The 14,614-nt window shown below is 34.6% G+C and overlaps 1 protein-coding gene across 2 annotated transcripts in view; it reads right to left on the bottom strand.

Moving 5' to 3' along the window:
* The window catches only part of tmem33 (transmembrane protein 33), a 29,612-nt gene that overhangs the window by 10,204 nt on the left and 4,794 nt on the right, over positions 1-14,614 (bottom strand). For both annotated transcript variants that reach the window (XM_061892190.1, XM_061892191.1), the window contains exons 2-5: positions 12,661-12,717; positions 12,314-12,379; positions 9,253-9,347; positions 9,008-9,195 (exon numbers count right to left, since the gene is read on the bottom strand). In XM_061892190.1, coding sequence (XP_061748174.1) covers positions 9,008-9,195; positions 9,253-9,347; positions 12,314-12,379; positions 12,661-12,717 — 406 coding nt within the window. The remainder of the gene's footprint in view (positions 1-9,007; positions 9,196-9,252; positions 9,348-12,313; positions 12,380-12,660; positions 12,718-14,614) is intronic.

Here is a 14,614-nt window from a genome sequence, read left to right as displayed (position 1 = left end):
GTATACATGTCACATAGTATACTCTTATACATGTTAAACATTGTGTGTATACATGTCACATAGTATACTCTTATACATGTTAAACAGTGTGTGTATACATGTCACATAGTATACTCTTATACATGTTAAACAGTGTGTGTATACATGTCACATAGTATACTCTTATACATGTTAAACAGTGTGTGTATACATGTCACATAGTATACTCTTATACATGTTAAACATTGTGTGTATACATGTCACATAGTATACTCTTATTCATGTTAAACAGTGTGTGTATACATGTCACATAGTATACTCTTATACATGTTAAACATTGTGTGTATACATGTCACATAGTATACTCTTATACATGTTAAACATTGTGTGTATACATGATGTCACATAGTATACTCTTATACATGTTAAACATTGTGTATACATGTCACATAGTATACTCTTATACATGTTAAACATTGTGTATACATGATGTCACATAGTATACTCTTATACATGTTAAACATTGTGTATACATGTCACATAGTATACTCTTATACATGTTAAACATTGTGTATACATGATGTCACATAGTATACTCTTATACATGTTAAACATTGTGTATACATGATGTCACATAGTATACTCTTATTCATGTTAAACAGTGTGTATACATGATGTCACATAGTATACTCTTATACATGTTAAACATTGTGTATACATGATGTCACATAGTATACTCTTATACATGTTAAACATTGTGTATACATGATGTCACATAGTATACTCTTATACATGTTAAACATTGTGTATACATGATGTCACATAGTATACTCTTATACATGTTAAACATTGTGTATACATGATGTCACATAGTATACTCTTATACATGTTAAACATTGTGTATACATGATGTCACATAGTATACTCTTATACATGTTAAACATTGTGTATACATGATGTCACATAGTATACTCTTATTCATGTTAAACATTGTGTATACATGATGTCACATAGTATACTCTTATACATGTTAAACATTGTGTGTATACATGTCACATAGTATACTCTTATACATGTTAAACATTGTGTATACATGATGTCACATAGTATACTCTTATACATGTTAAACAGTGTGTGTATACATGTCACATAGTATACTCTTATACATGTTAAACAGTGTGTGTATACATGTCACATAGTATACTCTTATACATGTTAAACAGTGTGTGTATACATGTCACATAGTATACTCTTATACATGTTAAACATTGTGTGTATACATGATGTCACATAGTATACTCTTATACATGTTAAACATTGTGTGTATACATGTCACATAGTATACTCTTATACATGTTAAACATTGTGTATACATGATGTCACATAGTATACTCTTATACATGTTAAACATTGTGTGTATACATGTCACATAGTATACTCTTATACATGTTAAACATTGTGTATACATGTCACATAGTATACTCTTATACATGTTAAACAGTGTGTGTATACATGATGTCACATAGTATACTCTTATACATGTTAAACAGTGTGTGTATACATGTCACATAGTATACTCTTATACATGTTAAACATTGTGTATACATGTCACATAGTATACTCTTATACATGTTAAACATTGTGTATACATGTCACATAGTATACTCTTATACATGTTAAACAGTGTGTATACATGATGTCACATAGTATACTCTTATACATGTTAAACATTGTGTATACATGATGTCACATAGTATACTCTTATACATGTTAAACATTGTGTATACATGATGTCACATAGTATACTCTTATACATGTTAAACATTGTGTGTATACATGTCACATAGTATACTCTTATACATGTTAAACAGTGTGTGTATACATGTCACATAGTATACTCTTATACATGTTAAACATTGTGTGTATACATGTCACATAGTATACTCTTATACATGTTAAACATTGTGTGTATACATGATGTCACATAGTATACTCTTATACATGTTAAACATTGTGTATACATGTCACATAGTATACTCTTATACATGTTAAACATTGTGTGTATACATGTCACATAGTATACTCTTATACATGTTAAACAGTGTGTGTATACATGTCACATAGTATACTCTTATACATGTTAAACAGTGTGTGTATACATGATGTCACATAGTATACTCTTATACATGTTAAACAGTGTGTATACATGTCACATAGTATACTCTTATACATGTTAAACATTGTGTGTATACATGTCACATAGTATACTCTTATACATGTTAAATATTGTGTATACATGTCACATAGTATACTCTTATACATGTTAAACAGTGTGTGTATACATGATGTCACATAGTATACTCTTATACATGTTAAACAGTGTGTGTATACATGTCACATAGTATACTCTTATACATGTTAAACATTGTGTATACATGATGTCACATAGTATACTCTTATACATGTTAAACATTGTGTATACATGATGTCACATAGTATACTCTTATACATGTTAAACATTGTGTATACATGATGTCACATAGTATACTCTTATTCATGTTAAACAGTGTGTATACATGATGTCACATAGTATACTCTTATACATGTTAAACATTGTGTATACATGATGTCACATAGTATACTCTTATACATGTTAAACATTGTGTATACATGTCACATAGTATACTCTTATACATGTTAAACATTGTGTATACATGATGTCACATAGTATACTCTTATACATGTTAAACATTGTGTATACATGATGTCACATAGTATACTCTTATACATGTTAAACATTGTGTATACATGTCACATAGTATACTCTTATTCATGTTAAACAGTGTGTATACATGATGTCACATAGTATACTCTTATACATGTTAAACATTGTGTATACATGATGTCACATAGTATACTCTTATACATGTTAAACATTGTGTATACATGATGTCACATAGTATACTGTTATTCATGTTAAACAGTGTGTATACATGATGTCACATAGTATACTCTTATACATGTTAAACATTGTGTGTATACATGTCACATAGTATACTCTTATACATGTTAAACAGTGTGTATACATGATGTCACGTAGTATACTCTTATACATGTTAAACATTGTGTATACATGATGTCACATAGTATACTCTTATACATGTTAAACAGTGTGTGTATACATGTCACATAGTATACTCTTATACATGTTAAACAGTGTGTGTATACATGTCACATAGTATACTCTTATACATGTTAAACAGTGTGTGTATACATGTCACATAGTATACTCTTATACATGTTAAACATTGTGTATACATGATGTCACATAGTATACTCTTATACATGTTAAACATTGTGTATACATGTCACGTAGTATACTCTTATACATGTTAAACAGTGTGTGTATACATGTCACATAGTATACTCTTATACATGTTAAACAGTGTGTGTATACATGTCACATAGTATACTCTTATACATGTTAAACATTGTGTGTATACATGATGTCACATAGTATACTCTTATACATGTTAAACAGTGTGTGTATACATGTCACGTAGTATACTCTTATACATGTTAAACAGTGTGTGTATACATGTCACATAGTATACTCTTATACATGTTAAACAGTGTGTGTATACATGTCACATAGTATACTCTTATACATGTTAAACAGTGTGTATACATGATGTCACATAGTATACTCTTATACATGTTAAACATTGTGTATACATGTCACGTAGTATACTCTTATACATGTTAAACAGTGTGTGTATACATGTCACATAGTATACTCTTATACATGTTAAACAGTGTGTGTATACATGATGTCACATAGTATACTCTTATACATGTTAAACAGTGTGTGTATACATGTCACATAGTATACTCTTATACGTTAAACATTGTGTGTATACATGATGTCACATAGTATACTCTTATACATGTTAAACATTGTGTGTATACATGTCACATAGTATACTCTTATACATGTTAAACATTGTGTATACATGATGTCACATAGTATACTCTTATACATGTTAAACATTGTGTATACATGATGTCACATAGTATACTCTTATTCATGTTAAACAGTGTGTATACATGATGTCACATAGTATACTCTTATACATGTTAAACATTGTGTATACATGTCACATAGTATACTCTTATACATGTTAAACATTGTGTATACATGATGTCACATAGTATACTCTTATACATGTTAAACAGTGTGTGTATACATGTCACATAGTATACTCTTATACATGTTAAACAGTGTGTGTATACATGTCACATAGTATACTCTTATACATGTTAAACAGTGTGTGTATACATGTCACATAGTATACTCTTATACATGTTAAACAGTGTGTGTATACATGTCACATAGTATACTCTTATACATGTTAAACAGTGTGTGTATACATGATGTCACATAGTATACTCTTATACATGTTAAACATTGTGTATACATGATGTCACATAGTATACTCTTATACATGTTAAACATTGTGTATACATGTCACGTAGTATACTCTTATACATGTTAAACAGTGTGTGTATACATGTCACATAGTATACTCTTATACATGTTAAACAGTGTGTGTATACATGTCACATAGTATACTCTTATACATGTTAAACATTGTGTGTATACATGATGTCACATAGTATACTCTTATACATGTTAAACATTGTGTGTATACATGATGTCACATAGTATACTCTTATACATGTTAAACAGTGTGTATACATGTCACATAGTATACTCTTATACATGTTAAACATTGTGTGTATACATGTCACATAGTATACTCTTATACATGTTAAACATTGTGTATACATGATGTCACATAGTATACTCTTATACATGTTAAACATTGTGTATACATGATGTCACATAGTATACTCTTATACATGTTAAACATTGTGTATACATGATGTCACATAGTATACTCTTATACATGTTAAACATTGTGTATACATGATGTCACATAGTATACTCTTATACATGTTAAACATTGTGTATACATGATGTCACATAGTATACTCTTATTCATGTTGAACAGTGTGTATACATGATGTCACATAGTATACTCTTATTCATGTTAAACAGTGTGTATACATGATGTCACATAGTATACTCTTATACATGTTAAACATTGTGTATACATGATGTCACATAGTATACTCTTATACATGTTAAACATTGTGTATACATGATGTCACATAGTATACTCTTATACATGTTAAACATTGTGTATACATGATGTCACATAGTATACTCTTATACATGTTAAACATTGTGTATACATGATGTCACATAGTATACTCTTATTCATGTTGAACAGTGTGTATACATGATGTCACATAGTATACTCTTATTCATGTTAAACAGTGTGTATACATGATGTCACATAGTATACTCTTATACATGTTAAACATTGTGTATACATGATGTCACATAGTATACTCTTATACATGTTAAACAGTGTGTGTATACATGTCACATAGTATACTCTTATACATGTTAAACAGTGTGTGTATACATGTCACATAGTATACTCTTATACATGTTAAACAGTGTGTGTATACATGTCACATAGTATACTCTTATACATGTTAAACATTGTGTGTATACATGATGTCACATAGTATACTCTTATACATGTTAAACAGTGTGTATACATGATGTCACATAGTATACTCTTATACATGTTAAACATTGTGTATACATGATGTCACATAGTATACTCTTATACATGTTAAACATTGTGTATACATGATGTCACATAGTATACTCTTATACATGTTAAACATTGTGTATACATGTCACGTAGTATACTCTTATACATGTTAAACAGTGTGTGTATACATGTCACATAGTATACTCTTATACATGTTAAACATTGTGTATACATGATGTCACATAGTATACTCTTATACATGTTAAACATTGTGTATACATGATGTCACATAGTATACTCTTATACATGTTAAACAGTGTGTGTATACATGTCACATAGTATACTCTTATACATGTTAAACAGTGTGTGTATACATGTCACATAGTATACTCTTATACATGTTAAACATTGTGTATACATGTCACGTAGTATACTCTTATACATGTTAAACATTGTGTATACATGTCACGTAGTATACTCTTATACATGTTAAACAGTGTGTGTATACATGTCACATAGTATACTCTTATACATGTTAAACAGTGTGTGTATACATGTCACATAGTATACTCTTATACATGTTAAACAGTGTGTGTATACATGTCACATAGTATACTCTTATACATGTTAAACATTGTGTGTATACATGATGTCACATAGTATACTCTTATACATGTTAAACATTGTGTGTATACATGATGTCACATAGTATACTCTTATACATGTTAAACAGTGTGTATACATGATGTCACATAGTATACTCTTATACATGTTAAACATTGTGTATACATGATGTCACATAGTATACTCTTATACATGTTAAACATTGTGTGTATACATGATGTCACATAGTATACTCTTATACATGTTAAACAGTGTGTATACATGTCACATAGTATACTCTTATACATGTTAAACATTGTGTGTATACATGTCACATAGTATACTCTTATACATGTTAAATATTGTGTATACATGTCACATAGTATACTCTTATACATGTTAAACATTGTGTATACATGATGTCACATAGTATACTCTTATACATGTTAAGCATTGTGTATACATGATGTCACATAGTATACTCTTATACATGTTAAACATTGTGTATACATGATGTCACATAGTATACTCTTATACATGTTAAACATTATGTATACATGATGTCACATAGTATACTCTTATACATGTTAAACATTGTGTATACATGTCACGTAGTATACTCTTATACATGTTAAACATTGTGTATACATGTCACGTAGTATACTCTTATACATGTTAAACAGTGTGTGTATACATGTCACATAGTATACTCTTATACATGTTAAACATTGTGTATACATGATGTCACATAGTATACTCTTATACATGTTAAACAGTGTGTGTATACATGTCACATAGTATACTCTTATACATGTTAAACAGTGTGTGTATACATGTCACATAGTATACTCTTATACATGTTAAACATTGTGTATACATGTCACGTAGTATACTCTTATACATGTTAAACATTGTGTATACATGTCACGTAGTATACTCTTATACATGTTAAACAGTGTGTGTATACATGTCACATAGTATACTCTTATACATGTTAAACAGTGTGTGTATACATGTCACATAGTATACTCTTATACATGTTAAACAGTGTGTGTATACATGATGTCACATAGTATACTCTTATACATGTTAAACAGTGTGTATACATGTCACATAGTATACTCTTATACATGTTAAACATTGTGTGTATACATGTCACATAGTATACTCTTATACATGTTAAATATTGTGTATACATGTCACATAGTATACTCTTATACATGTTAAACAGTGTGTGTATACATGATGTCACATAGTATACTCTTATACATGTTAAACAGTGTGTGTATACATGATGTCACATAGTATACTCTTATACATGTTAAACATTGTGTATACATGTCACATAGTATACTCTTATACATGTTAAACAGTGTGTATACATGATGTCACATAGTATACTCTTATACATGTTAAACATTGTGTATACATGTCACATAGTATACTCTTACACATGTTAAACAGTGTGTGTATACATGATGTCACATAGTATACTCTTATACATGTTAAACATTGTGTATACATGTCACATAGTATACTCTTATACATGTTAAACAGTGTGTATACATGATGTCACATAGTATACTCTTATACATGTTAAACATTGTGTATACATGTCACGTAGTATACTCTTATACATGTTAAACAGTGTGTATACATGATGTCACATAGTATACTCTTATACATGTTAAACATTGTGTATACATGTCACGTAGTATACTCTTATACATGTTAAACAGTGTGTGTATACATGATGTCACATAGTATACTCTTATTCATGTTAAACAGTGTGTGTATACATGTCACATATTATATTCTTAAACAGTGTCTGTATACATGATGTCACAATGCACATATACTCTAATACATGTTAAACAGTGTGTGTATACATGTCACATAGTATACTCTTATACATGTTAAACATTGTGTATACATGTCACATAGTATACTCTTATACATGTTAAACATTGTGTATACATGATGTCACATAGTATACTCTTATTCATGTTAAACAGTGTGTGTATACATGTCACATAGTATACTCTTATACATGTTAAACAGTGTGTGTATACATGTCACATAGTATACTCTTATACATGTTAAACATTGTGTATACATGTCACATAGTATACTCTTATACATGTTAAACATTGTGTATACATGATGTCACATAGTATACTCTTATTCATGTTAAACAGTGTGTGTATACATGTCACATAGTATACTCTTATACATGTTAAACAGTGTGTATACATGTCACATAGTATACTCTTATACATGTTAAACAGTGTGTGTATACATGTCACATAGTATACTCTTATACATGTTAAACATTGTGTATACATGATGTCACATAGTATACTCTTATACATGTTAAACATTGTGTATACATGTCACGTAGTATACTCTTATACATGTTAAACAGTGTGTATACATGATGTCACATAGTATACTCTTATACATGTTAAACAGTGTGTGTATACATGTCACATATTATATTCTTAAACAGTGTCTGTATACATGATGTCACAATGCACATATACTCTAATACATGTTAAATAGTGTGTGTATATATGTCAGAGTGTAATTATCATCAATAATTTAAATAATGTAATAATTAATTTAATTATTGTGTTTAAGCTTGGTGTTACATATGATTGTGTATGTTTAAATACTGTATATTTGGAACATTGTGGCGATGTAAACAAAGCTGTGCTGGTGAGAAAGGATACTAGTGATGGGGTAGGAGTTGACAAGGATGAGAGAGTAGAGCAGGTAATGGCAGCTGTCTTCCTGCAGGGCCTGGGCCAGGAACGCCCGACTCAGCTGGAACCTGGGAAGTCTCTGGTGCAAGCGCAAGGCGCTGGTGAGAGCATTAGCCAAAAGTGCCCGCTGGTAGAAGTTGGCCGCCGCGTAGGGTCTGTAGGGGTCCATGTTTAGTCTTTAGGTCACAAAGGCTCAAGTGGTGCACACTCACCCCAACACTGGCAGTATGAACATGATGGAGCAGTAGACTGTGAAGACACGTGACAGCCACATGGCACTTTCCAGCTTGTTACTCAGCAGAAATTGCTGGAGAAGGAAACATAAAAAAAGTGATACAAATCAAACAAATGATGGCTTCTCTGCTTTCCCTGTAAAGTGCTTTGAGAGGACATTGAAGCTAAAGAGGTGAAGGCTGAGTTACTGTAAAAAAAAAAAAAAGACTATGAGTGCAGTTAAACAATCTTCCAGCTGATGGCAGCAGGTAGCTAAGAGCCACAATTGAAGGAAGTGTGCATTTAGAATCCCTGAGGTGGCAGTGACATATGTGAATGTTAGTGCTAAAACTGCCATTAGTCAACCAATAATCAATAAATCAGTGAATAATATGAATAAATATTGAGTGAAGTAGTCATCTTTGTTGTCAGTAAGCACATGCTTAAAACCACTAAAGCTTCATTTAGAAGTCAATGGAAAAATGAGAGCCTTTATACATATGCAAGATTTATTCTCTGATTAGTCGACAAATCGTTAAGATAATCGTTGACTAATGGAATATTAATATAATCATTAGTTGCAGCTATAGTCTCAAATGGATTTGAAAAAATAACTAATTCAAATGCACATTATCCAGTTGGTCCATTTTCCAATTGGTCCTGAATGAAACAATATGGCCACTTGAAAGTGGGAAGCTAAAGCTAGCAAGAAGAAGCCATGCAATTGTGAATGACATCATGGATGTAAGATCAATGTACAAACAGCAACTTGAGAGGCTGGCGTTTCTACGGCAAATCTTCTTACTGGTCAAGCTCACAACAGCAGCACACTTCACAATAACATCCTGGTGTCATTGTGCACAACAAAATAAAGCTTTGCAAAGTACTTTAAGCAGGCATATTGTACTTACTGATACACGATTATTATGCTTTGACCTCAAATAGCAGCTCTATACTCTCAGCAGGGTGAGGAGGCTGCATGGGAGTTTGCCAAGTACCAGTTTACACATGCTTTGTGGACTTGGATAAGGCATTGGACCGTAGCCCTGGGGAGTGTTCAGAGGGTATGGGGTAACAGACGGTCTGATAGTGGCGCTCTGCTCCCTGTATGATCGTGTCACCCATTCTTTGTCCTGGCTTCTTCTGGCCAGGATCTTCAGCTCTCACTGGATGGCTTCGCTGCCGAGTGTGATGCGACTGGGATGAGAATCAGCACTTTCAAATCAGAGTCCATGGTTCTCAAGGGTGGAGTCCCAACTCTGAGTTGGGGAGATCTTGCCCTAAGTGGAGGAGTTTAAGTACCTCAACGTGTTGTTTGTGAGTGAGAGAAGAGTGGACCATGAGATCCACAGGCGGATCGGTGCAGTGTCTGCAGTGATGCAAACCCTAAAAAGGAGTTGAGACGGAAGGTAAGGCTCTCAATTTACCGGTCGATCTATGTTCCTATCTTCACCTATGCTCATGAACTTTCGGTTAAGACCGAAAGGACAAGATTACAAGTGGGTGAAATGAGTTTTCTCCGTGGGGTAGCGGGTCTCTCCCTTAGAGATAGGGTGAGAAGATCTGTCATTGGGGAGGAGCTCAGAGTAAAGGTGCTGCTCCTCCACATGGAGCGCAGGTGAGGTGAGGTGGTTCTGGCATCTGGTCATGATGCCACATGGATGCCTTCCCTTGGGGAGGTGTTAAGAGCATGTCGGACCGTTAGGAGGCCACAGGTAAGACCAAGGACACGTCGGGGAGACTATGGCTATGTCTACACTAAACTGGATAACCCCCTAAAGGCATAATTATTTAGCCTAAACCCCGTTTCAGCTTTGTATGGACTCATTGATCCTAAAGTGAGTTCGGAGAGGAAATAACGGCAGAAAGACTATGACCAACACAGGAAGTGACACCAGAAAGACTGCGCCCCACACAGGAAGTGACGTCAAAAAGACCGCGCCACAGCCAGCTTCATAATAAAGCAGTTTCGTAACTCAGAGCTAATCACTGGAAATATGGAGGCGAGTCATCCAGACATGCCTGTGTTTCTCCTTCTTCTACATGTACAGATGCTTGTGGAAATCACACATCAATACCTTAAGAGAAAGCCATTGCAGCTATTTGGGATACAACACTTCTTGGACGGCAAGAGTCCAGCTGACCAATGTCCAGGTCAGCTGTGATTCTACTTAGCCAAAAACTTTGTCCATTTGTGAAAGGAGAGACAACGAGAATGCGGGCTCTCATGGATGTACTAAAAAAGGTAGCGTGTGCTTTGTATTACCTGGCCGTCGAGCGAAGACTACGGAAAACATTGAATGCTTTTGGACTGGCAAAGCAGACTGTATCAGTTATTGTGCGTCATGTATGTCACGGACTCAACGTCTAGGTCCAGAGTATATAAAGTCAGCAAAAAGGAATGGACAATGAAGGTGAAGGCAAAAGAGTGATGAGTTTCCTGACCAGATATCTAGATCCCTAGTTTGATTGTAGTCAAATGTTCTTTATCACATTGTGTACTTTTGTGTCCAATAAATATGTGATTAATGTATGATGTCTCAGGTGTAATTGACTAAAATAGTCACACTGTATTCCAGTTCATTGAAATAGCACAACACTGGATATTGTTCAGATAAGGTTAGGTGGGATTTACCCTGGATAAACTTCCCGGCTTAGCGTAAACAGGGCCTGTGTCTCCCAGCTGGTCTGGGAACGCCTCAGGATACCCCGGGAGGAGCTGGACGAAGTGTGACATCATTTTTAGCAACTGCCATACTCCCCGACACCATCTGCTGCGTCTTCTAACAAAGGTCGCGAGCCTTTGGAACACGGTCCAGTTTGTCTCCCTTCGCTTCATTTTCCCACTGGCTTGTTGTCTCACAGCACCGTGTCCAACTCAACAAAAATGGTGACCGCGACCCACAATGCACTGTGACCCTTTCAAATCCTACGGACGTGCAGAAACCCAACTATACTTCTCCCACGTTGATGCAACCTGCCACCTTCCAGTAGTCCATGTAACATTATTTGCATCCATGACTGCTTTCAGCACTAAGACATGTCAAGCAACTGGCTTACCAGTGGCCCTGGTCTAGGAGGGCTTGGCTGGTTGTTATCTGACATCTTGGGGCAGGGTGGCACTCTCTTCAAGAAAAGAAAGAGCAGGAGTTTGTCATATTCTGTGATAAACATCAACAAATTACAATATCATTCAGAAGTTAAAACTCATGGTTTGATTACACGGGAAAATATTTCATTATTTGTGAATATCTAAAATCCATAGGCGGCTTACAAAAGAAATCCCCAAATTCAGTGTGTGAGAAAATCAGAGTATGTAAGGGTATTTTCAACACAATATGGATTTGACTGGCTGTGGTAAAGGTTAGCTTTTATGTGTATCGGTACTTGTGGAGTCACTACATTACCCAGAAGTCCTGGTGGTAGAGTGGAAGCAGGAGTATAGAGATCCCAGCACAAGTATCCTGCAGAGATGTAAATAAAGAGGGTTAAAACAAGCACCAAATGATAAATGGGTTATACTTGTGTAGCGCTTTTCTACCTTCAAGGTACTCAAAGCGCTTTGACACTATTTCCACATTCACACACACATTCACACACTGATGGAGGGAGCTGCCATGCAAGGCCCTAACCACAAACCATCAGGAGCAAGGGTGAAGTGTCTTGCTCAAGGACACAACAGGCATGACGAGGTTGGTAGAAGGTGGGGATTGAACCAGGAACCCTCAGGTTGCTGGCACAGCCACTCTTCCACCTGCGCCAACAGAACATTTTCGCTGTGGAGGAGCCAAGACCTTGTCCTTGGTGACCTCGTGTATTCCACACAGACACATCTCTTTCCCTTTGAATGCATACCTCTCCTCACGTCAGCGTAGGTAAAGCACATTTATTATACAACCACCACACTAACATCATCATTGGCTTGTGAACAAGGGTGCACCGCCACCTCAGCATTTTGGAGGTCTCCCCACATTTGGGGTCCGCTCCAAGGTTTCTCATTGTGCCCATTGGCTTGACTTTTTCCTTGCCCTGATGTAGGATCTGAGCCCCAGGATGTGGTTGTGGCTTGTACAGCCCTTTGAGACATTTGTAATGAAGGGCTATAGAAGTCAACTTTGAATGACTGATTAGGCATTTACTTATATGAACCAATCCAAGCCACATTTAAATAAATAAATGGGTTGTACTTGTGTAGCGCTTTTCTACCTTCAAGGTACTCAAAGCGCTTTGACACTACTTCCACATTCACACACACATTCACACACTGATGGAGGGAGCTGCCATGCAAGGCGCCAACCAGCACCCATTAGGAGCAAGGGTGAAGTGTCTTGCTCAGGACACAACGGACGTGACGAGGTTGGTACTAGGTGGGATTTGAACCAGTGACCCTCGTGCTGCGCACGGCCACTCTCCCACTGCGCCACACCGTCCCCATTTCCTAGTCATAGTGCAGAAAAACAATTCAACCAGCACACAAAGTCAACACACGGTCACACCTGAACTTTGTGGATATCATTTAAAAAATAAAAAAAAATCGCATCACCGTAAAAAAATTCGCAATGACACCCATTTAAATCCGTTGCAAGGCATGATGCTTCATATTTCTGATGGATTACAACACTTTAAAGAGGTTGTCACAGAAGTGAAGAAGGCAGGAATTGAACTTTCATACACTATTCAATAGGCCTGGGCCATATATCCATATATATATATATATATATATATATATATATATATATATATATATATATATATATATATATATATATATATATATATATTCAACTTTTTCTTGCACACAATTTCAAATTCAAGTCATACATGAATGATGATGCCAGGGTGATGATACATGTATGATAATGCCAGCATGATACATGTATGATGATGCCAGCATGATACATGTATGATGATGCCAGCATGATACATGTATGATGATGCAAGGGTGATGATACATGTATGATGATGCCTTGTATGATACCATGCATGATACATGTATGTTACATGTATAATGATACATGTAAGATGTTACCATGTACGATGACACCATGCATGATACCAGTATGATGACGATATGTATGATGATACATGTATGATGATACCATGAATGATCATACCATGTATGCTGATACCATGTATGATGATGCCAGCATTATGATACATGTATGATACCATGTATGTTGATACCATGTATGATGATACCTGTATGATATCACCTACATTAATACATGTACAATGATACCATGCGAGATGATACCTGTATGATGATACAGGTATCAGCTAGAGGCGTGTCTTAACAAAATTAAACAATGGATGTCCGCCGAATTTTTGCAACCAAATGCTAAGAAAATGGAAGTGCTGATT

This window comes from Nerophis ophidion, linkage group LG29 (genome assembly GCF_033978795.1).
Source record: "Nerophis ophidion isolate RoL-2023_Sa linkage group LG29, RoL_Noph_v1.0, whole genome shotgun sequence".
NCBI classification, from domain to species: Eukaryota; Metazoa; Chordata; class Actinopteri; order Syngnathiformes; family Syngnathidae; genus Nerophis; species Nerophis ophidion.
The sequence above is the reverse complement of the archived record's forward strand: the minus strand, read 5'-3'. Positions and strand labels throughout refer to the sequence as shown.